This window comes from Magallana gigas, chromosome 5 (genome assembly GCF_963853765.1).
Source record: "Magallana gigas chromosome 5, xbMagGiga1.1, whole genome shotgun sequence".
NCBI classification, from domain to species: Eukaryota; Metazoa; Mollusca; class Bivalvia; order Ostreida; family Ostreidae; genus Magallana; species Magallana gigas.
The window spans coordinates 49,242,678-49,265,687 of NC_088857.1; the positions used below are offsets into that span (position 1 = coordinate 49,242,678).

Below are 23,010 nucleotides of genomic sequence, written 5' to 3' on the forward strand. Positions count from 1 at the left end.
AAGGACAGAAAAGCGAGAATTATTTTTTTTCGAAAGTTGTAAGGAGAAAAACATAGAATGAGCTTATTGTATCACAGTCTAAAATCTTAATTGATGTTGGAAATTGACTAGACTCTTTAAAACATTTAACACAAGTGATATTAGGTTAACAAATAAACGCAACAGAAGCGACCGAAAAGGGCCCAAAACCCGGCGCTAAGTGCAATCATCCTTTTTTAAAAACTTTTTAGGTCCTTTCTGTTTTTTCTCTTTTTTATGTTGGTCTTAAAGACCATCTGATATATTCATAGCAGTAATCGACGTATAATTTTTTCCAAATTGATTTATCCTATCTTTGTATAAATAAAACATATTAAAACTATCAAATTAGTTTCACCCAACTCATCTTTTTATTTCAAACAAAGGTATATATTTAAGTGTAATCTTTCGATATATTCACAGCACGTATAATTTTTACCAATTTGGTTTTTGGGCTTTGTCGCATGGCCCGATGCTATTTAAGGTAGGGTAATTCACACCATTTTCAATATTTCACCCTAGAGGTAAGATATGAATATATGAAAAGCGGCGATAATTTTATAAAATTTAAATTCATTAAATTTTAGCGATCAAATAAATCAATTAAATATCACACTGCATAGTTCTTGTGATTATATTGTTTTCAGCAAGCATTTTAAGACGTCATTTATGAGTTCACACCAGGAAAACGTTTGGTGAAATCTAATTGGCGAGTGGTCTAAAGTAGACTGTATAAAAGGGTACCATATCTTGAGTTCAGTTTTAACATTAATCGATAAGTCGAGTTTTATGAATAATTTATATTTATAATGTATAATTTTAATGTCAAATGCAACAAATTCTGCCTAGCAAGTTTTTCTAATGTGTGTAATAATTTATTACTTATTGTATAATTCGATTTAACAACCTGTGAGAAAAATATTGTATTCTCTTGATATATGTACTAACTCAATACTTATAGTTATTGTAGACTTAATTAAAGCTAACATCCTGTGATATAATTCATACATATTATATATCGTTCTATGCGTAATAATTTATTTCTCATTGTTGATCTAGAATAAACTTCCTGTGTGATGTTTGAAAAACATAAAGTATATTTTTTAAGGAGTTTAGAGTTCTATCCCTAGCAACAGCCTTATATTTTTTTCTTCAGGTGTATAAAATTTCACACCATCTGCAGATTAATCATTGTACCAGGTATCAGGCCTAGTGCAATGTTGAATGTACATAATATATATCATGATATGACAAATCATACCAATAATAAAAGCAGTGTATATCTTGGGATAGAAATGTTAAAGATACTCCCAATATGTTACTATATTAAACTTTTCACCCCTCCTTCATCCCCAATTTTTGTATGTTCAGTCCACACCGTTCATCTTTGAGTACGTAAAAGTATAATATAAAGCTTAAAGAGAATCCCTAGATCCTGTAACCATAATGACAATTACATGCACAATTTTTTTTTGTTTATATGACATTTTTTATTTGCATATAAAGACAGCTTAAATATATCTTAAAAATAAATCATCAGATACAGAATGATCAGTACTGTCAATTAACAATGGCAACAAACTTATAAGCAGTGATTAATACATTAAGCATTGTAGACTTAAAGTCATACTATCAACATTAAGAATAAATTAAAGTTGCTTTAAAGTCAATTTAAAGTCAATGCAAATTAAAATAATACTTCATAATACCAGGCCCTAATATCAATATACTCAACATTTCAATCCCTTAGCATTTTATAAAAAATCATATATTTATCATAATCATGCACGTCTAATCGCCAGTTTTACTGTGCTAAAGGTTTATGTTTGTGTAGCTTAGGTCAATGCTAAATTTACCTACATGTACATCAAATAATAATTAACAAAGGGGAAAAATCTATTTATCTACACATCCTACACCTCAATTTTTTAATTGACACAAAAATATTCAATTATGTATTACATTTATCTCATATCAACATTTGCATTGCGATTTTACAATGCATGTAGAAAACTTTTTCATTGGTGGAAGATGAATAACTCTGTATACAATTTGTTCCTATGGTACATGTATTACAATATCAGAAAATATATCAATTCAAAATGTCTTTTTGAAACATCATGTGCCCAAAAATAACAAAGTCCAAAGGAGGCAAATTGTACCTTTGACCTCTGTATGTGACTTGTACCCTTCACTGACAGTTACCTATGATCAAGACCTTTTTATCTGACCAAATACTTTTATAATTCAAAAAGATGTGGCTAGGTATAAATTTACAGGACTCATAATTAAATAAAGTGAATAGACAAACATGTACAAGTTTACAGACTAAAAAAAAAAATGTCCCTTGACCTTTGATCTTAAGGACATAAAAAAAGCTGCTCAGAGCAAAAATTACAGATATATTCTTATCAATATGGCAACGTTTAATCACCTCCAATATAATAGGGTAGCACATCAAGCAATTTGAGAATCACAATGTTCACTAGGCTGTAATTAAGTGCTGTGAATGTGCATATTGGAACAACTGGCTTGAAGTAAATTGTGGCAATTTATTTTTAGATGGTTATCTAAAATCACCAATAAAATAAAACCGAAACTGCCAATTCTTGAAAATTGGACATCATACAAATAAGGTTAACAATAGGGTAAAAAGGAAATATAATAACATTAATAAAATTAATGGAAAAAAGATCACTTTTCCCCAAGCCCCCGAAAAATATTTTTAAAAAGTTTTATTTTAAAGCAGACATGTAGGTGTAGGCCATATGCAATCTTCAACCTCTGAGATTCCCTGCATCCAAAGTAACCAGAAATAGCTCCACTATGTCTCTCTCGTTTGGTTATAGAAGTGAAAGTGACCCTGTTATGGAATCCACCACATCTAATTTACCCATAATAGCTAACACAGTTGTAGATCCTGCAGCAATCTGTAAAAATTAACTTAGAATGTGAATTCTTTTCTTTTCAAAGTGTGTCATGCTTCAAGGAAGAAAAAAAGGTCTTTTCTGCTTCTTCTATAGCGATGACTGTGCCAAAGCTGACATGTCACCTTGTTAAAAAAGTTGTTATCAATATAAAAGAGTCAATATTTGCAAATTTGATACAAAGGAAAAATATTTGCACTTTTCATGTCCTTTTTATCTTTGAAGAACAAGGCAATGATACATAGATAAAACAAGATGACCCAAATCATACAGGTTTATGTACTTTTCAATATCTAGTGAAGCAGAACTCATATATTGGTATATAAATAAATCTACTTCAATTTCCAAATAATATTGCCCCTATCCCTATACCCCATTAAAAATTCTGATTGTATTATCTCTTACCTGTGTTTTTCCTGCGTCGTGAACAATGTAATGCGGTAGTCCTAAACTGGAGGCTTTTTCAGCCAGGGTCATTAGCTGTGCTACATTATCTCCCTTAGTTACTATCTTGGTTTCTCTACAACAATAAAAAAAAGTTTGTCAAAAAAAGTAGTTCAAATTAGAAAATATTTAAACATGACAATTTCAAATAAAGAAATTCATTTTTAAACTGCAGATACTATTCAAGGCTACAGTTTTATAAAAAGTGATTCAAAATTATCTTTCAAATATGCTTCAATGTAATCGATATTTCATTAAAGAAAGTTTTAAAATATTCTTTTTTTCTATCATATAATGACCAAAAGTAAATCTCTTTACTGAATATGGAAAAAAAAACACAATAAAATTCAAATGACTCTTTAAAATACTGATTAAATTTTGAAGTCATTTATAATTGATAATAATTTATCATTAGTACCGGTAACTAGAAGTTTGATTGTTTTACATAAAAATTCTTTTGTAGAAATGAAGAAACAACAAGGCATAAAATATGGTACTACAAAATATATTAAAATTCACAATATGATTTTGTACCTCTTGTAGCTTTCACATAAACATTTCAAACATAGCAATCCTGTGTATATAAGAGGCAGCAAACCTTACCCAAACTGTTCCCAGCTCATGAGCATCTGTCCAAACTTCTGGGGGTCGTCCAGCAGAGTGCGGTGTAAACCCAAGGCAGCATGAGCCACCTGAGCAGCAGTTTTACCCACCCCCATGTTGAGCTCAGCATTGACTATAAACACCATTTTATAGAAGTCTACTCCTTCTGGTAAGTATTCCGCTTCATCACTGACATCAGACTCATCCTCCTGTCAAAACATAAAGCATTGTAAGCTATATTTTGTCCCTTTTGAGACCTCACAATAGGCATTAAAACTTTTAAGTAATGTCCTTTATTGAGAATTCTCTTTCTTAAATATGAAACCTTTTATTATTCCTGTTTGATGTTGCTGAAGGATGCTTGTACTGGTGTATAACAATTGAAACTGAGATGCCAAGAACATTGTTTTTTTATTCTATATGACTGATATAAAAGTAGACACCAGCATTTCACAATCGCCCTGCTTACATTCAGAGGGGCATCAATATTGCTCCTGTGCTGGTTTTCTATGACCCAGGCTGCAGCTAGGTCAGCATTGCTATTTCCTGTGTAATACAGAGCCTGTGAAATAAAGAGAGGCAAGATGTCTCCATTAACTACACAATGTACATTTCAATCATTAACTGAACAGAGGTGCAAGTAGCAGCTGCCAAAAAAAAATCAATTAGTCCTCACATAATAATGAATTTTGCCACATGTATCAGATGATTGAAATTGAAATCCAATAAAAGAGTTTAAATGCATCAAATTGTCTCTAAAAATATATTACATATGATATATGTCTCTTGTTTAATTTGTTGTTTGTTACCTTGATGGAAGCATTGCGAGAAAACCCAAGGGAAGTAAGAATAGTTAAGAGTTCTTCTTTTGGTTGAAAAGCCCCATCCGAAGCTGTATCCATTTTCGGTGTATTGTTGTGTAGCTAGTTCTCTGTTTACTCTCTGGTAAGGAGGAAGAGAGGTTGAAAAGAAATGCTGAGCAACACTGAATACAAATCACACTGTATAATTATTTTATATATTATTTAGTAAAATTCTTTTGAAGTATAAATGCAATATGCATAAACAATACAAAAAATAAAACAGCAGGTACAGTGTCTCCTATTGTTTTTTCTCAAATCTTGTACATTAAAAAGAGGTTCGAATGGGACATTTGTAGCGTAGTTATACATTATACAAGCACAGTTTCAAGTGCCAACACACTGTCACTTTATATTGTGTGTTTAAAACTGTTTTCTGCCATTAACTGGATAACTAGAATGAGTACAATGTACATATTAGTTTATCATCGATCACAGTTCTAGGCTGCACTTCATCTGGAAGAACTTGATGATTCCACATATACCTCTTGATCATTAGAATAGTACACTCAACTATTTTAAAATGTTTATTAGCAAAACGGCTGCAATATTAATATAACCAAGCATTAGATCCCCCATACCCTAACATTTGCACTGTAAAATCTATATACTCTCTTCTCATTATATCGCGGGTTCCATTGTATCGCGGTATGTTCTAAAAAATAGGATTCCCGTTTTTTCCCGCGATTTTCCACAAGGAGTTCATGCACCAACTTCAGGATGAGTGCAAAGAAAGTTGTCAAATATATCGGCAAATAATTTTTCTCGGAAATAAAAAAAATTTCCGGAGAGAAAGCAAATTCATAAGTCCGCAATGTATCTGATGAAAAAACCCTAAATATAAGCATAATAGAATGTATTCTTCATTCCCTAACCAGTATAAGTGACCTTGCTTTCATGAAGAATCATATTTTATTTTATAAAAATAAAACCTGTCTGTTATAACTGAACCAGGCTTCCAGATTTCCAATGCCGCGATACAATGGAACTCTCTAATTTTAAAGGTGAATAAGACTTGTGATTTAAAAATAGCACCCAAAATAAACTACGTAAGATTGGAAATTGATGTTTCTCAGAAAAGCTAGTCTAATACAAGCTTTTTTGAACAGCATCAATGACATTTGAAAATGATAACTTGGTAACTTGGTTATATCTTTTTTTAGGGAAAAAAATAAGTACCGCGATATTATGAGACACCAGTATATATTATAAGCATACATCTGCCATATATATTCGATTTTCTAAATGTTTATTATTGAGCCTCGCCAACACTTGTGTCTGCATAATGACGTGTAGGCCAAAAACTATTCATTAATTGTCATGATTAGTTAACAAATCTCAATTTCGAAAATACAAACCTATAATCTACACCTGCATAAGAAATCGGTGTAAAATAAACCGCGTGAAAAACCCGAAATCGGAAATGTCCACTTGGTTTTCTTTCTCACGATGATGAGAAAATGTGAGGTTGAAATGTGAATTTCGATCCCGAGCTAATCAAACCATATAACAATTTTCTTTAAAAATTCCATTCAAATGCATCTATTATATTCCTTCAGATATAACAGATAAAACTTGAATTATATTGTCAGAATAATTACAGACATAAAACAACGAATTTTTCAAAATTTGCGTTGCAATATATCAATCCGGAAATTTTGAAGTTACGGTTTGTGGTATTTGGATTAGCCTTACATTGTAGTTTCCTGCATGCATTAAAAAAAAATTTGTTGAGTGTAAGCCTCAGTTTTACGGTAAATGATTACTTATTTTAAGAGACCAGTGAGTGAAAACATGAAATTTTCAAAAATGCAGAGATTGTGGAAAATTGTAGATATTTTGTAGTTGAAACCATCAAGTTTAAAGAAGAAAAACAGTTGAACTCAATAAAAAAAATTAACATCTTAATGTTCTTAGACTGTTAGGGAATGACAGATGTCTGTAGCCTGGTACTGGTCACTGCTCTTGATATCAACGACTCGCAGTTTTTATACCCAAGCTGTGACAGGTGTTACTCAAAATTAACTGAAGATATAGAATTAAGGTAAGGTTGTCTATTTGATGTTTACACTGTGAACGTTAAGAAGGCGAAGTCAATTACACAATCATATTTTCACTGTCATTATTCACATACCTGGTATGTAGATTCATTATGCACAGTTAGATCTACCTATCCATTCATTTCATTACAGGCCATGCGCTCTGTCTACATTATGATGTAACATTAGTAGAGGCTGTTAAAATTGGTCAACTTTTTTATGTTTAATAGTTTTGTTCAGGATTTGAACCTGCAACCTGCTTATCATAAAGCAACACTCTACCACTGAGCATCTGTGCCATTCATGTTGATGTCTGAAATATATGTGCATGTACTAGCATGAGATTTAACTTTGAAAAAATATCTTTGATTAACATGGTGCTATATTTTTATCAATACATTTATTTAGTGCTAATGTCCATTACTACAGGTGGATTTGTTTCAAATGTGATTTGACTTACTCTAAAGAAAAGGTAACATGGAGGTTTCGTATCTCCTTAAGAGTCAGCGATGCTTCTGCTGTCTGCAATGTTTGTGTTTTTGGAGCAACTCTGGACCAGTACTTTGGAGATAGTGCTTATAAATTTCACAGGTTAGAATTGCTTTTTTATATTCTAACCATATAATATTTGACACAAGACAAATTGTGTAAATTTTTGTAATTTGGATTTCTAATGAACATCAACAAATGTACACATCTTTTGAGATAACATGTGAAGCTTACCCTAAAATATATTTTTCAGAAACCTGATGAAATTAATCAAAGAACAAAACAATGCCGAACAAATTGTGCTTGAGGCAGTGCAGGAGGTCTTTGTTGGAAACTCTTTTTATCTTGGAATAAAATCATCAGTGTGTAATAGAGAAAGACCTCTTCGCCTAATAGAAGTTGTGAACCACAACTGTGACTATGACAGTCTTACCTCCACACAAGAAATAGACAGAGTTTCACTTGTTGCAAATCAAATTATCCCTGTTGTTGGAAAAACCAAAACTGATGTGTCTTCCATCATAAGGTCTGTTTTAAAACAGGATAACTCTTGTGTTAAAAGCTGTGTTTCAGAAAAGAAAACATTCCTGAGTTATGGGTCACTTGTGTCAGAAAATTTAACTCAGGAAGAAGCCTCTGGGTTTTCAACATTTAGCCAACCAACCGTCGAATTGAGCTGTGACTTTACACATCATGGGAGCTGTGTAGATTCTAAAATCATTAAGAAGCATGCCAGCATAAGAAGCTTAAAACCAGACCAAGATGAATCAACTGGTCAGGCATCCAGCAAAAAATCTGGAGGGGGTTTTGGATTAAATTTTGTACAACGGTCAAATGAGACAAATGATCTAGTGTTTTCTCCCCAGTTGTCTAATGACCCTGATAATCAGAAAAACTATCTGAATGACCATCAAGCTAGACCACCAGAAACATGGCATGTGGAATTGAATTTCTGTGATGATAAGGAACACTTGTTCCCTGTTGCACAGAAGGACAATAACAAAGGAGAAGACATTGATTTTGTGACAGATACCACCTCATGTGATCTGTTTGATTCCACAGAATTTGGATCTCAAAGTTCATTTAACATCCCACCCTTTTCCGAGTGTGAAAAACTGGATAAATTTACTTCAAATAATCCAAAGCATACCTTTACTGCTCAGCTGAATATTCAGGAGGAAAACAAACACTTCTCCAATAGTGAAGTAAGAAACTGTAGCGTTTTGTTTTCTCAGGAGATTTTCACTCCAAGTCCTATATTCAACATCAGATCAGCAGCCAGTTCTAAGCATGACAAAGGGAAAAGACTTTCTTCCTCCAAATATTTAGGTCTCCTCAGGAAAAAGCTGAAACCCCTACCAAATATTGCTCCAGACCAATCACATGATGATAGCAAATGTGACCTAGTTTTTACATATTCCCCCAGTGATGGAGAGTCACCATTGCTTTTCTCTGACATGAGCTGTGATCATTCTGTGATTTCAGCAAGCCCATCAAACAATGACATCAGTAATTCCACCGAATGTATATCACCAGATATATTTGAATCTACGCCAAAACAGACTACACTGAAAAAGTCCACACTTTCCCCTTATCTTGTAAAAAAGTTATTTAAAGACGAATGAATATTTTGTTCATTACATATTTACTATTGTTATACTTTCATGTTAAATACTGAAATCTGATTGGTTAAGACGCAGTTAATAATATTTACTATTACCCTCAGCGTTAGCAACGCACTTGGCAACGGGTAACATTAAAAAATGTTACATGCGCGAAAATTATGCGCGTACGGTTCGCTGTAGAATTCACGTTATTCCTATATAAAAGCAGTACAATTTTCTTAAAAATTTTTAAAAAGACATTCAGTATAACAAAATAAATAGTGCCTGTTTGGGAGGATAACAGTTGAAATTGACACCCCTCGAAAACCATTGTCAACCTCCGCTTCGCGTCGGTTGACAATGGTTTTCTCGGGGTGTCAATTTCAACTGTTACCCTCCCAAACAGGCACTATTTATATAATAAGAAACATTGTAACAAGAGTGAAGAAGGTTTTTTCAATTATGAAAATCATTTTAATGTACACATAATTTTTGAGAGTGGTAATGCCACCAGGATATTTTACGCATTCACAGAAGATGATTTTTTTTTATATACAAATAAGGTTTTTTATGAGTATTTTATAGTGAAAATTTTTCACTTTTGTCTTTTGATAATACATAAAGTAAAATGTGTTGATTTAATTTCTTTTTGTTATGTGTACCTTAAAAGATTTTTAGCTCACCTGATCTGAAAGCTCAAGTGAGCTATTCTGATCACATTTTGTCAGTCGTCCGTCTGTCCGTAAACTTTTCACATTTTCAACATCTTCTCAAGAACTACTTGGCCAATTTCAACCAAACTTGGCACAAATCATCCTTAGACAAAAGGGATTCAAAGTTGTTAAAATTAAGGGCCACACCTGTTTTCAAGGGGAGATAATTAGAAATTAATGAAAAATTTCGAGAAATTTTCAAAAATCTTCTTCTCAAGAATCATAAAGCCAGGAAAGCTGAAACTTGTGTGGAAGCATCCTCAGGTAGTGTAGATTCAAAGTTGTGAAATTCATGGCCCCCGGGGGTAGGGTGGGGCCACAATGGGGGTCGAAGTTTTACATAGGAATATATAATATAGAGTAAATCTTTAAAAATCTTCTTCTCAGAAAATAATCAGCCAGGAAAGCTGAAACTTGTGTGGAATTATCCTCAAGAAGTGTAGATTCAAAGTTGTGAAAATCATGAACCCCGGGTGTAGGGTGGGGCACAATGGAGGGTCGAAGTTTTACATTGGAATATATAGAGTAAATATTTAAAAATCTTCTTCTCAGAAACTAATCAGCCAGGAAAGCTGAAACTTGAATGGAAGTATCCTCAGGTAGTGTAGATTCAAAGTTGTGAAAATCATGATCCCTGTGGGTAGGGTGGAGCCACATGGGGGGGGGGGGGGGTTAAAGTTTTAGATAGGAATATATAGAGTAAAACTTTTAAAATCTTCTCAGAAACTAATCAGCCAGATGATTCTTTATAATTGTTAAGACTTTGGCTCCAGGACAATTCTTCGGCCTCACAAGAAGGTTCAGAGTTTGATGTAGCTTTATATCCCATAGATAAACAATTATTAAGGATCTTTTTGAGAACTGAAATACTCATCATGGGATATGACTATAAAATCATCCTGTTAGAAAAGGGACTAATGATTATAAACATAAGAATATCCAGGGGGGAAAATGGATTTTATTTATACAGGATCTACATGTATTATTGTACATTGTCCAGATTGTTTGTATCATGACTCCATTAAGCTGATTTTATTATACCTATTGTTCCTCAGGTGAGCGATGTGGCCCATGGGCCTCTTGTTTCTTGATCTGGCTCCAATACATCACACTATACATTCAATAACTGCACATATTTTTTTTATTTTATCCATACCATTTTTCTTAGTTCTAAAAACTACCATAATCAAATACATTTGTAATTTCAAATAGTTAAAATTGAATACTAGTATTTTGTTATTCATTTATTATAAATTAAAGATAAATGTACTCTTATACAATGGGGCACTCTAATTGCAATTCTGATATTTTCAATTGCATTTAAGCATACTCTGTAAAACACGTGCAGAATCTTAAAACATTTCTACAATCATACAAATTATGGTGGCATATCTCTGCCCCTTCTGTGCAAGTTATTTTTCTATTAATTTTGTCAACATGCAAGATAAAGATGTTGACATGCAAGATAGTTATGTCAACATGCAACATAACTATGTTGACACGTAAGAAAACTGCAATCAAATAAGACTTTTAAGAAATCTCCAATATCACCAACATGTGACATCTAAGATGCTAGATACGCTACCTATTAATGTCAACATGCAACTTATTAATATGTTGCATGTTGACATAATTATCTTGCATGTCACATATTTATCTTGCATGTCGACATATTTGGTAGAAAAATAACTTGCACACAAGGGGCAGAGATATGCCACCATAAAAATAGCTTATGATAGAGGAGCATTTCTAAGTGATTTTAGTTAGATTGCGCATGCGGGTTAGCGGTATGTACAATTTTTCTGCACCTATCGATACCTTCCCAGTCCACCATAAAAAGCCTCTTACTTTGTACAATAACAATCTCTCTTTGAATCTCACGTTATTCATTTGAAGAAAGTAAAACTATATATATAAACTACCGTTATTGTCGACTTGTGATTTGATTTGAACATATTTTTATTGTGTAATTACACAAGGGGAATGGAAACAAGTTCTTGCAACTTACGTGTTCCTCTCCTAATTATAATGTCGACTTGTACCTTTCAAGCAAGCAAGAGGCAATTATATTTTTAAAAATGGTTTGACGTCATCTGCGCATTTTGTGTTTTCTATGTAATTAAAAGTTAAATTGTTTTTTTAAAAATCGCGAAAATGTGACATATATTTATAAAATAAAATATAGAATATCATCTCTGTACGTAAGCATTACTTATTATATGTACATGTACTTTCCCGGATAAATTACATAAAATGTATTTGTTCGGTTTAGTTGGAGAATTATGAACAGCAATCGGCGTTCTTAAGAACTGGAAAAAAATATTTGTGTACGTGAATGAAGAGCAATAATTCAAATACTTGGAGTATAAATTCAGTCGATGTATACGCAAGGTTGGGGTGGGGGGTTGAACACTAGGGATTTACACAAAGGCAAGGAACTAAACTATCACTGTCACAGATGTCGAGCAGTTGTTAGTAACATTATGCAAGAATTACAGTCAAATCGTTTTGCAATAGAAAGTAATAAAGACAAAAACAAAACTCGTAATACAACTTGTCGCAGCAGGGGTTTGTTTCAAGGGGACCACCAAATACCCCAATCTGGAATATTATTTACACAATTACGTATATTATCATGAAGATCTAAAAATGAAACCTCTTTAAATACACAAAATTGTTTATGAATTTAATTATTTTGATAACTAAATATTGATTAAACGAGTAATAACTCTTTAAATCTAATGGTATTGATCGGCGGTACTTGGATGCATTACCTATATATGTATAATTCATTTGTCTAGATTAACAAAAGGCTACATAGACGATTAGTAGGCTTGATATATACACTTGGTCTTTAAATACCCCCAGGTGTAAGCTACCGAATATACGCAATCCTAGTTACCGTCTGCTCACCGAGACGCGCGGGGAAACAGGTTGTCTTTGAAAGTAGTTCCATCGTCTGGGAATTTATTTATCGTAGAAATCTCGACGATGACACAGGACGTGGAACCCGCGGAGAAGGCAAAGATTGCAGAGTAAGAAAATTCAAATGCATTTTTTTTTAAATCAATATTTCTAAATGTGTATTTATTACAGAAAATTGGGATGTCTTTCATTGAGTTTTCTTAAAATCCCCTTTTTTAGTTTAATTTAACCGAATAACTTTGATTAAATATATCTCCTGTATATCAATACGATGTTATCTGGAACGAGCTAAATGCTTCTATACTGTTCGCCTTTTTTTTAAAGTGCCCTTATCCGATCTAGCGCTTTATAATAAGCCGTCGTTAGGAAGAACTATTAATGAAATAAAAATTAAAAATCTTGTACTTAAATACACATGCATAATGGGTTATATCAACATTTGGAAGAAAATTACTTGTAGGGCAAAAGTTTGCCATTATGATTTTGGAATTTAAAAGTTTTCTTTGATGCTCCATTGAGAAACTCGCGTTGTTTGTAAATGTTAAGATGAACATGCCCTTCCATTTAAAAAAGTTAACCTATATATAAAACTTTTGAATGAAGGAATAAACTATTAAAACAGATTTTAAAGCTATACGATTTAATGAAAAGTTTACGCTTGGCGTTCCGATTTGTCCTCCGAGAAAAGAACAGCATTGGCGCAGATAAAAGCTCCAAAAATTTCAATTCCTTGGTATTGATTGCTAACATGTTGTTAAAACAGCGCTAGGAGATTAGTAGGGGAAACTTCTAACCCAAATTTGATCTCATTCTGCCTTCTTTTATGCTTGTATCGGTGGGCTAAAAAACTAATGGTGTTTCATAACACAACTTTAATCAGTTTTGCCATTTTGATTGGCATGTTGAATAAAATCTAAGATCAATGATTTCAAAGTGTTAAGTTCTTGAAGGTATGACACAGATTTAAAACAAGACGCTCCAGATATCTAACAGAGGAAACATGCCACCAGTTGATTGATTATATTTGACTTTGGAAAGTTAACGTAATGTACACAAGCTTAAAAGTTAAAATTAAAACGCATTCGTATATGAGAGAGAGAGAGAGAGAGAGAGAGAGAGAGAGAGAGAGAGAGAGAACAAAAAAATGATTTGATTCACTATTCAATTGTTTCCAGAGAGCTGAAGCCCGCTGTACAAGATTACAGTCATCAGGATAGCTTGTTTGGCGTAAGTAGAGGTTTCTTTTTTCCCCCCTTTTTTAAAGTTATCAAAATAAATAAAACGAAGTACAGACTGTATGTTTGTGCTAAGAATGGTTAACTCCAAATCTCTTACCATAACCTACTTACAAAAAGAAAAGGATATAAAACTGTCATAGATTTATTCGTATCAGTTATACATGTATTTTGATCTTTTAAAGTTGGTTAGAAGACATGTCTCAATCGAGATTTCGTGTATTTTGTAACCTCATTGTCAGCCTTTCCTAATGATTTCACACACTATCAGATACCTGACTTTATTTATTTCTCTCGTAATGAAAAAAATATACCCCTATTTTTCGGTAGGGGTACTGATCGAATGACTGAGTATACATGTATATTTTTTCAAATCGAGAAAATAAATAACAGCAGATGCCTGGGAAAGAAGATGGGTGGATAAGGCGTGTAAAATGCCCATACGCGGTCGGACAGGCTACTGAAAAATTAAAGTATCAATAAATCTGATGGGGTTTTTTTAAAATCATTTAAAACAATATATATTTAACGAATCATTGATTTTTAACCCGTAGGTATGTTCAATACTTGGAATATGTTGACTCAAACAGGCGTATACGTATCAAAACCTGCAAATAATGTCATTTTTGAGAACTTCAAGGCATTTTCTTTTATAGAGTGGGTCTGTGCTCCATATTTTTCTCATAATATAATTAAGGTCTATTGAAAAACAAATTGATTTCAATCAACAAAAACGTGAAGAGATGACCCACTATACATTAAATATATCATTTTGTATCCCAACATTTTAACGTTTCGAAAAAAATAATACAAGTCCGGTAGTTCGTGGCCTTAGTCACACATAATATTTAAAAAGCCCACTTTGTTGTGTCTGAAATGGCTCAGTGGTTAGAGTTTCTGGCATAAGCTAACCTTATATATCTAGGGTTTCCGACGATATTTTTTTTTTCTAATATATATTAAAAACTGACTATAGTTAGAAATTTTGCTTTTGCAAAGTTGTATTATAATATATTTGAATAGATTTAATTGGGGTAAAATAAATTCAAAATTGTATTTCACTACTAAACTGAATGGGCATTTGCGTCATCTTATTCCCCCATCTTCTTTCATCATGTATACATGAGGCATCAAATCATGTTTAGACACTTCAAGTGTCAGAAAATTTTGCTTAGTCCACCATTTCCCGACATTTCACCTTGTATCTCAAATTCAAACTATTGTACGGATGTCAAAATATAATGAAATACACGACCAAAGAGCCTCGTTACATGTATAATAGTAAATTAATATAGAAAATTAAATATTCTTCGGTACATGTATTTGCTTTATAATCAATCGCAACATAGTCATAACTTTCTCCTGCCGATGATTGAAGGAGAAGCAAAGTTCTGCATCATAGCTAATGTAATCAAGTCTATTATAATATTGATATGAATCTATATAGACACGTCTTCTTTTATTTAGAATGCATTCTCCTCAAAAGCCTACTTCATTGTTCACCCCGAATGGCTATCCGAAAACGTAGACCCACCCAAGTCTCAGCCACTACCCAGAAAACCCTGGCCATGGGAGCAACCCAAATACCGACAGAACGTCCAACGGTACGAGAACGGACAAATGACCCCTGACACGTCTACGCCCGGTCAGAACACCCCACTTCCGGAGTTCAGTGAACCGGAACCAGGATATTCATATACCCAGCCACTTAGAAATAATTACGAATCAGAAATTCTGGAACGAAAGCCTGCGATTGATTTAAGTACTGGTCGTATGTATTGAAATATTCAAGATCAGAGAGAGGGAAAACACATTATCATCCTACCAGACTATTTGATAGCGATCGATCGGTGTGTTTCAATCATGCTGAAAATTACCTAGTAACGTTCAGGCTTCACGTAGATGTTCTCATGCAATACATTGCCGCCTCCAGTATTACATATATCCGTGTGCAATGAATAATTAATTTATTTGTCTGTTAGTAATTTATTATTAAATCATCCATATCTGCTACTGTTTTATATTGTACTTTCTGTAATGCATGACACAGCAATCTGACTGAAGTGGGTTTCCATAACTACAGTCACACTCGATTCAACTTTTGTTAATTTAAATAGTACTAGACTTTGACCCGTGCGTGCACGGGTTGACATTGCATATCGTACATTTACAAAATAGATATAACCGACACACCGTATTGTTGAAATTTATATAACAAAGCTATAAGCCTACAATAATGCTATTAATTTCACTACACTTTACTTGGGTAGAATAATCGACATGTAACCGTGACGGTGTCTCAAGAATGGCCCTCACCACAGTTAGAATGCCTCCCATATACCTGTAATTAACAGAAAATTGAAGTTGCATTGAAAATAACAGTCAAATTAATCATAATAAACCTTCTTGAGACTGTAAATACCTTTCATCTAAAATTTTAATCCATATAATGGAAGAATTCAACACCTTTTCACCAACGTACACGTACTTTCTTTGCTACAGAGACAATACATGGTACGCATTCTATCGTTAAACCAGGTCCGTAGGACATTTATCATTTTAACGATAAAACATTCTATCTTCACTCTCCTAAAAATAAAATGTGAATTTTTTGCATGGAATCAAATATTATTTTGCCATCACGAAGACAAAAGTAAGTACTAAGTTGATATGTTTAATTGTTATTTTATAATATATAATATGAATATAATTATATGAACAGAATATAAAGAAAATTTCCAATTTAATGAAAATATACATGTATGTGTATTATTGTTTCTGAGTTTCATAGAAATATGATATTGTGGAAACATAAACTAAAGATCCCGTTAGCGTGAATGCATTGCGCACGCGCAAGATTGTAAAATCCGAAAAATCAAGATGAATTCCGGGATCTTTTGAGGAATTTTCGTTGATTATTAATTAGCGAAGCTTAATTGAGAAAAAATAAAAACAAATTGGTAATCTTCAAGTACCAATGATGTTAAAAATATATAAAACAAAAGACAGTACTCTTCCGATTTATCGGTATTAATTAAAGCCCAAAAATTCGAGTCTATTAGATGTATTTGAATATAGTAGTAAAGATACATGTACTTACTGAATGTAACGTGTGAAGATATTGTGGATCTAATATTGTTAACTAACATAGCCTCGGGCTGTATGGCCAAAAGCATTAACAAATATTATTCATTACACTCATTTACAATGAAGACTTTAAAAGAGTAAAAAATGAGGGTGGGAGAGGGATGACACACACTTGGTCAGAACCAATAAAAACATTTGCCAAAAAAACTTAGTTTGTGGTATTTTTTTATTTTTTAGGTTTTCAAACTATGTTCCCTGTGGTCTGGAGGTGACCTCCATCAATTTATTAAAATCTGAGATTTTTATCTAGGTCAATTATCATGTACTAATAAGTTATTCATTATGTGTCTAAACACAATTTTTTAACGATCACAAGTGTTGCAAACAATGTTCTTTACACGGCAGTTTTATATCTAATAATTTTGTGGATGGATTAATCTGTGATAGTTTACACCAGCAAAACTCGATGTTCCATAAATTAAACTATTATACCAAGTATGTTTCAATAATTGTATTTATAGAAAATAAGAAATCATGAAAAAAAACTTGCAAAAAATATTTCATACATAAATAATTGTTTATGAAGAGCTTCAACCAATCTTGTGTATATATATACTTGCTAGCTTTCAAAATACTTAAAGCTGACATGAATTCATAAAAGCGTTTGGTCGCCATATTAGTTTTGATCGCTCCTCTACTGCCACTGGGGTATGTATATACCGGTCGAGAATGTTACGGTCGGTTGCTTTCCGATCGAGGCATTCACGTTGCACGGACTTCTAAATGCATGAACTGCATATTGTAGTACAATGTAGTAATAAAGAATAAATAAAACAGCAATCAACAAAATACAAAATATATTTATTCTTTGAAAGAATTTCCAAGGTATCCGTACTATTTTGCACAAATAGTGCTGCCTTACTTCACATGCATATCGAACACGTATGTCGTTCATACAGAGTGCATAACGTCTGCATCTTTTTGAAAACCACTGGCGATATTCCATCCAAAACAGTAGATGAATGATAGTAAATCCAAGAAAGTAAAAACGTAACATCGTTTCCATCGCTTTCTAAAAAAAAAATCCATGCGATCATTGACAAAGCTCGATCTGCCACAGTGTGTGATTGCGCATGTGCAATGTTATAACATACACAGGAAAATGGTCTACAATTATCGAGGATTTTTGAAGTATCTGTGTCTGGATTTCAGTTTGTCTTGTTTCTTCGTTCATTGGATATTCCTTGCCAGTGCAGTGGTTGTCATATTATTTTTTTTCAAAACGCGTTTCTTCGCGTCTTTTTGTCCAAGGTAACGTTTTCGGGTGAATGAAATACCTGAATGCGGTGAAGCATGAATACTGCTTTCGGCTTTATATAGGGGGTGTGTAGCGATGAGCAGAACAATAGAAATCGACAACTAATATGGCGGTAGTCGTAGATAAAAGGGAAATAATGCGTATTTATGAATTCATGTCAGCTTTAATAATCCATAAAACACTCACTACAAACACTGCAATGCATTCTTAAACTTTATTTCAACAAATTTCACAGGGACATAAACTTTTACATTGAGACAAATAAAACATTCTGATAGAAAATCATACTGTACATTGTTTTCTCTTGTCTTCCGACCACAACAGATAAAATAATACACTGTAAATGAGGACTCTTTCCTTACTGACACTGACTACTTAACACTAGAATCAGATCAAAGTAATAATGCTTGCAACAATAATTGTGTTTTTATAGCAAATATATCAACATTGTGAGTACATATGGCTTAAAGAATATGTTTTACATGTACTCAATATATTTCAATTCTGACCGGTTTCACCACAACCTGGAAACATATATATATATATAGAAAAATACTGTGATGGAAGACAACTTTTCAATGGGTGAATTGGCACATTACATAACAATGATTCATAATTACATTTCTCTATCATGTAGGTGTATTTCTTTTGTAGAATAAATAAATATATTATGCATCATTAGATTGATTGTCCCTACTAAGTCAAAATACTCAGACACCATGACAAAATTACAACCTAGACATGAGCAATTCTACAGTATATCAAACAAATGACACACAATACAGTATCAGCAAGTTTAACAATGAAAAAAATCAAACAAAATGACATTTTACAAACAGAGACTTAAAAAAAAAAACTTTCAAACATCCCAATTGCTTGTGACACCAAATCCAGGGATTACATAAGAAAGTATGGAAAAAACTGAGACCATATCAAAATACCTAAACATAAATACTCATATTTTGCATTACTGTGGAATCATTAGATTTTGTGGTGGCTCAATTTTTGTGGAATTCGTGGGTATCTCTCATCTGCGAATTAACATTCTTCACGAATTAGTAAATTAGGTCATACATCCATTCATAGGTATAAGAATATACACGAAATTACATCCCCATGAACCTGTAAATTTTAAGCAATCCACGAAAATTGACCTCGGCCCATGAAATTTTAATGATTTCACAATATGTCCTTAATTCCAAAATTTTCATATTCAATTGCAATACTAAGGAGAAAAAACATATACAAAAGCTATTAACCCAGCAAAAAATGTTGATGCGAAATTGTAAAACGGATAATGTATAGATTTGAATATTGCTTTTTACAATACCCAAATATCCACAATCAAATGTAGAATACTCAAATACTTGAATTAAATACTGAAAGATATATAATTTTTCATCTATCTAATATACCTATTAACTAAAATTGCACATACAAAAAGTCTTTTAAAAGTCTGCATAATTACAAATTAATAATTGCCCTTTTAACAATAGTGGATTGTATAGATGTAACATCACTTGTCTATAAAATAAATTATACAGTGATGGCACCTTGAAAAAAAAAAAAATTGCATTATTTTTCAACGAAGACTAGGATTTAATCAGAAACAAACATTACGGTATATAACATAAAGTTTAAGTACAATTGTACATGTACTTCTATCAGTACTCCTCGAGTTGTGTCCCTTTCCTTTACTCTTTCTTATCTTTGCGTTTAAATGTTGACACTGAGGGCACTTTCACATGACTGACCACAGTCGACCCCACATCATAGGTTTTTCCAGCCACCCATTTGACACTCCCCACTCCATACCCGACTGCACCAGTCGCTGTACTGTACAAGCCAGAGGACATCCGCCACAGGAGGTTGCCCTTTGACCCTTCATCTGCAATGTTAGGAGAGAAGGCTTATTATCAGTTGTTCACATTGTATAATGATAAGTACAATTAAATCAAACAACAAAAATTTGGGATGCACATGGTTCAAAGTTTAATCTTTATTATTTTTAACACATGTATTTTTTATCCTGAATATTACTTATGTTGTATGATATGTTGTCAGATGTAAATGTGGATGACAGTATATCATATTCAAAATATATAAATTTGTTAGAAATTTTTAATTGTACAATTTTTCACCATTAAAAGAGTTTTTTAAAATTCTCATAACAGTAAAAATTGTTTCAATCTTATATCTTGCAGTTTAATTAATAGATGATGATTCTTAAAACCCATTGACTTGCATTGTTGAGAAGAAAATTGTGAAAGAAACAAATTTTAACGATGTTTGTGAAACACATATGCTCCCCTCAAAAGGGTACAACTCTGTTCAAAATTGCTTGATCATACCTAAAATGAAACTTTACCTAGATATTCTTCTGATAAATTTATATACCAAATTTTATTTCAGTATGTACAACCCCTGCAAAGAAAATGAATGGAAACTGCAAAGAATTGGAATTGTTTTAAGTCTAATGGGCAAAACATTGTCCAAAATTGCTAAATCGTACCCAAATCAAACTTAACCTAGATATTCTTATGACTAATACACATACATGAACCAAATTTCATTTCAGTATGTACAACTTCTGCTAAGAAAGTAAAAGGAAACTGTTGGTGGACAGACCGACAGCAGTAAAGCAATATGGCTATGCTCTCCCTTCTTCGAAGAGAGGCTTAAAAAGTTAATATAGTTATTCTATTGTTTATTTTGATGGAAATATCAAAAGGTTTATTTGACAGTGTTTCTAAAAATTACTGAAATTGACATATATCTTCAAATACAAATATAGCTTGAAAGATAAAGTTCAGGCATGAGTCTTAATTTTTAAAATATTATTAAGATATAAATTTGTTTTCAATCAGACTCTCAGTCTTTAAACACTCTCTCTCACTCACTCTCATTTGCCTTCTTTCACGTCCAAGGTTCAAAGGATAATTGCAACCTCATTTTACCATCTACACTTAAGAAAACAAACTGTAGAATAAAACTGTTGTAACATACATGGACTAAATAGTTAGAATGTGAGAGGCCTCTGACTGACCTGTAACTTCGTCTGTCTTTTTATCACATTTGGACTGACCAGCTGTATTTTCCTCACTGACCTCTGCTTTCAGATTCTCTAGCTCAGGTTCATTATCTTCTCCGGTACTAACACCTGGTTCTGCTGGACTCTATAGAGTATATGAGTTATACATCATGTACTAGGTTTATCACATCAAAACCAGGAATGGGAAGGAAGGGGTTACTTGTGCATGAAACATTTATCTGTGGTACACACTATCCGAAACTAAATTCTTAAAGTTGAATTAAAAAACTTGGCAAAATATCCCCTGATTTTAGCCAGTTGAATATTCTCATCAAAATGATCAGTATAACAACATTGGTTAGTCTTTTGAATTGATTTATGTGTGGATGTGTGGGTAGAAAACATAAAGAAAGGGGGGGGGGGGTGATATGTATCAGCAATGAGCAAAGATAAACCTGCTGCTTTGGCATTATATTTTCACTTGCCTTATATACACACTGTTGTATGGTCTGAATAATGGTAGACATCTTTACAAAGATGTTTTGGGTTCTGTCTTTTCTTAAAAGCTTGGGCGCCAAAACGTCAGTGGTTGCTGAAAGAAATGCTGCACTGTGCATCAACAGTCTAAACTTGCAGGTGTATGAATAATTTCCGAAAATAGATCAAAATAAAGAAACAATTTATCAAACTCTAAACAGAAAAAGTCATAAATAACTTACCTTTGAATTGAAAACGTCAGTTTAATACAGACCATAGTCATTTGAAGTAACTGCCACGTTGTTTACGCAGCAGTAAAAATAGGTCACTAAAATTTTATGTAACGCGATAGCTCATTGGATGATAAAAGATGATAATTTCTATAGTCTGTATCGATTAAGTTCTGTGAGCGCATATTATAGTCTGTTCTTTAAAGTTACAGTATCTTCTTTGATATTTGTGGAAAATGTACTAGACTTACATATAGAAATGATTTTTGTTATTTTTTTTAACTATATATTTCATTGAAAACAAGACTTCTATATTTTAAAAGCTTGTCTGGCGTTTCTTTTTGTCAGATTTAAAAGACTTTTAATACATTGACAGCTCTGGATATATATTGAAATAGTTTTTTGACAACTCAACTTTTTGTAAAGTCTGATATTTTAAACACAATACTAAGCTTTTTCTCAAAGACCTTTACTATATATCCTTTGCAATATGCAAGCCGAAAAATCTATCTTTGGATTGTTGATATCAAATCCTAGAAACAGAAAGCTGGAAATATTTAGATATAATGCCCAAAATCGTAGAGAAATTCTAAATTTATCAATCCATGTCTTTTCAAAATCGGCAAAGTGGTTACTTTTAAACAACTCTTTAAAATAAGGTAGAAAAAAAGAAATACTTTTGGCACCTGAGTGTATAAGAGGGAGTTTAATTTTAATCATCATCAATCATATAAAATGCTTTTGTGAGTGTGTGTAAGGGGAGGGGGTCTGTGGATAATAACTTTACTATACTGTTTGTGAATTTTTTTTTTTTTTAATTTTCCAGAAGGAGTGGTCGGGACCCCATGAACCCCTCTAAATCTGAAATGCCTTATATTATTGACATTGTTTTATCGTTCCAGGCGTTTGATTTAATCAATTCATAACTTAATAGCTTTATATAAGGGTAAAACATGATTAAGTAGATCAAACATTCACGGTCGTGGTATTTGTCGGGCCTGTCAAACATA

The 23,010-nt window shown here is 32.7% G+C and overlaps 4 protein-coding genes across 5 annotated transcripts; 2 read left to right on the forward strand and 2 right to left on the reverse strand.

Annotated features, from left to right (window-relative positions):
• Positions 1-1,483: 1,483 nt before the first annotated feature.
• LOC105348781 (probable peptidyl-tRNA hydrolase 2) lies at positions 1,484-6,370 on the reverse strand. Of its 2 annotated transcripts, none has more exons than XM_011458351.4 (6): positions 6,211-6,370; positions 4,802-4,934; positions 4,462-4,554; positions 3,993-4,201; positions 3,351-3,465; positions 1,484-2,948 (listed from the first exon to the last, which is right to left on the reverse strand). In XM_011458351.4, exons 2-6 carry the CDS (start codon positions 4,892-4,894, stop codon positions 2,862-2,864), a joined length of 597 nt encoding a protein of 198 aa, XP_011456653.1. In that variant the 5' UTR covers positions 4,895-4,934; positions 6,211-6,370; the 3' UTR covers positions 1,484-2,861. The 2 variants fall into 2 exon arrangements, with proteins under 2 accessions (XP_011456653.1, XP_011456654.1); XM_011458352.4 differs by having other exon boundaries at positions 4,802-4,977; positions 6,211-6,362.
• Positions 6,371-6,512: 142 nt separating this feature from the next.
• On the forward strand, positions 6,513-9,031 carry LOC105348780 (uncharacterized). The gene is made up of 4 exons (XM_034456832.2): positions 6,513-6,606; positions 6,770-6,896; positions 7,321-7,482; positions 7,634-9,031. Exons 2-4 carry the CDS (start codon positions 6,781-6,783, stop codon positions 9,003-9,005), a joined length of 1,650 nt encoding a protein of 549 aa, XP_034312723.1. The 5' UTR covers positions 6,513-6,606; positions 6,770-6,780; the 3' UTR covers positions 9,006-9,031.
• Positions 9,032-12,571: 3,540 nt separating this feature from the next.
• LOC105348779 (uncharacterized) lies at positions 12,572-15,864 on the forward strand. The gene is made up of 3 exons (XM_011458346.4): positions 12,572-12,732; positions 13,798-13,849; positions 15,325-15,864. Exons 1-3 carry the CDS (start codon positions 12,689-12,691, stop codon positions 15,637-15,639), a joined length of 411 nt encoding a protein of 136 aa, XP_011456648.3. The 5' UTR covers positions 12,572-12,688; the 3' UTR covers positions 15,640-15,864.
• A 2,598-nt stretch (positions 15,865-18,462) lies between these two features.
• LOC105348778 (uncharacterized) lies at positions 18,463-22,158 on the reverse strand. Its single transcript, XM_011458345.4, has 4 exons — positions 22,013-22,158; positions 21,779-21,885; positions 21,309-21,438; positions 18,463-20,150 (listed from the first exon to the last, which is right to left on the reverse strand). Exons 2-4 carry the CDS (start codon positions 21,818-21,820, stop codon positions 19,957-19,959), a joined length of 366 nt encoding a protein of 121 aa, XP_011456647.2. The 5' UTR covers positions 21,821-21,885; positions 22,013-22,158; the 3' UTR covers positions 18,463-19,956.
• Positions 22,159-23,010: the final 852 nt, after the last annotated feature.

Excerpts from the sequence above, each read along its gene's own strand:
- LOC105348778 (XM_011458345.4), bottom strand. The coding sequence starts at position 21,820 with ATGTCTACCATTATTCAGACCATACAACAGTGTGTATATAAG. Across the intron at positions 21,439-21,778 it reads TACAACAGTGTGTATATAAG|AGTCCAGCAGAACCAGGTGT; the intron begins GCAAGTGAAAAT and ends TATACTCTATAG. Across the intron at positions 20,151-21,308 it reads AAAGACAGACGAAGTTACAG|ATGAAGGGTCAAAGGGCAAC; the intron begins GTCAGTCAGAGG and ends CTAACATTGCAG.
- LOC105348780 (XM_034456832.2), top strand. The coding sequence starts at position 6,781 with ATGACAGATGTCTGTAGCCTGGTACTGGTCACTGCTCTTGATATCAAC. Across the intron at positions 6,897-7,320 it reads ACTGAAGATATAGAATTAAG|GTGGATTTGTTTCAAATGTG; the intron begins GTAAGGTTGTCT and ends CCATTACTACAG. Across the intron at positions 7,483-7,633 it reads AGTGCTTATAAATTTCACAG|AAACCTGATGAAATTAATCA; the intron begins GTTAGAATTGCT and ends TATATTTTTCAG.
- LOC105348781 (XM_011458351.4), bottom strand. The coding sequence starts at position 4,894 with ATGGATACAGCTTCGGATGGGGCTTTTCAACCAAAAGAAGAACTCTTA. Across the intron at positions 4,202-4,461 it reads ATATTGATGCCCCTCTGAAT|GAGGATGAGTCTGATGTCAG; the intron begins GTAAGCAGGGCG and ends ATGTTTTGACAG. Across the intron at positions 3,466-3,992 it reads ATGAGCTGGGAACAGTTTGG|AGAAACCAAGATAGTAACTA; the intron begins GTAAGGTTTGCT and ends TTATTGTTGTAG.
- LOC105348779 (XM_011458346.4), top strand. The coding sequence starts at position 12,689 with ATGACACAGGACGTGGAACCCGCGGAGAAGGCAAAGATTGCAGA. Across the intron at positions 12,733-13,797 it reads GAGAAGGCAAAGATTGCAGA|AGAGCTGAAGCCCGCTGTAC; the intron begins GTAAGAAAATTC and ends AATTGTTTCCAG. Across the intron at positions 13,850-15,324 it reads ATCAGGATAGCTTGTTTGGC|AATGCATTCTCCTCAAAAGC; the intron begins GTAAGTAGAGGT and ends TCTTTTATTTAG.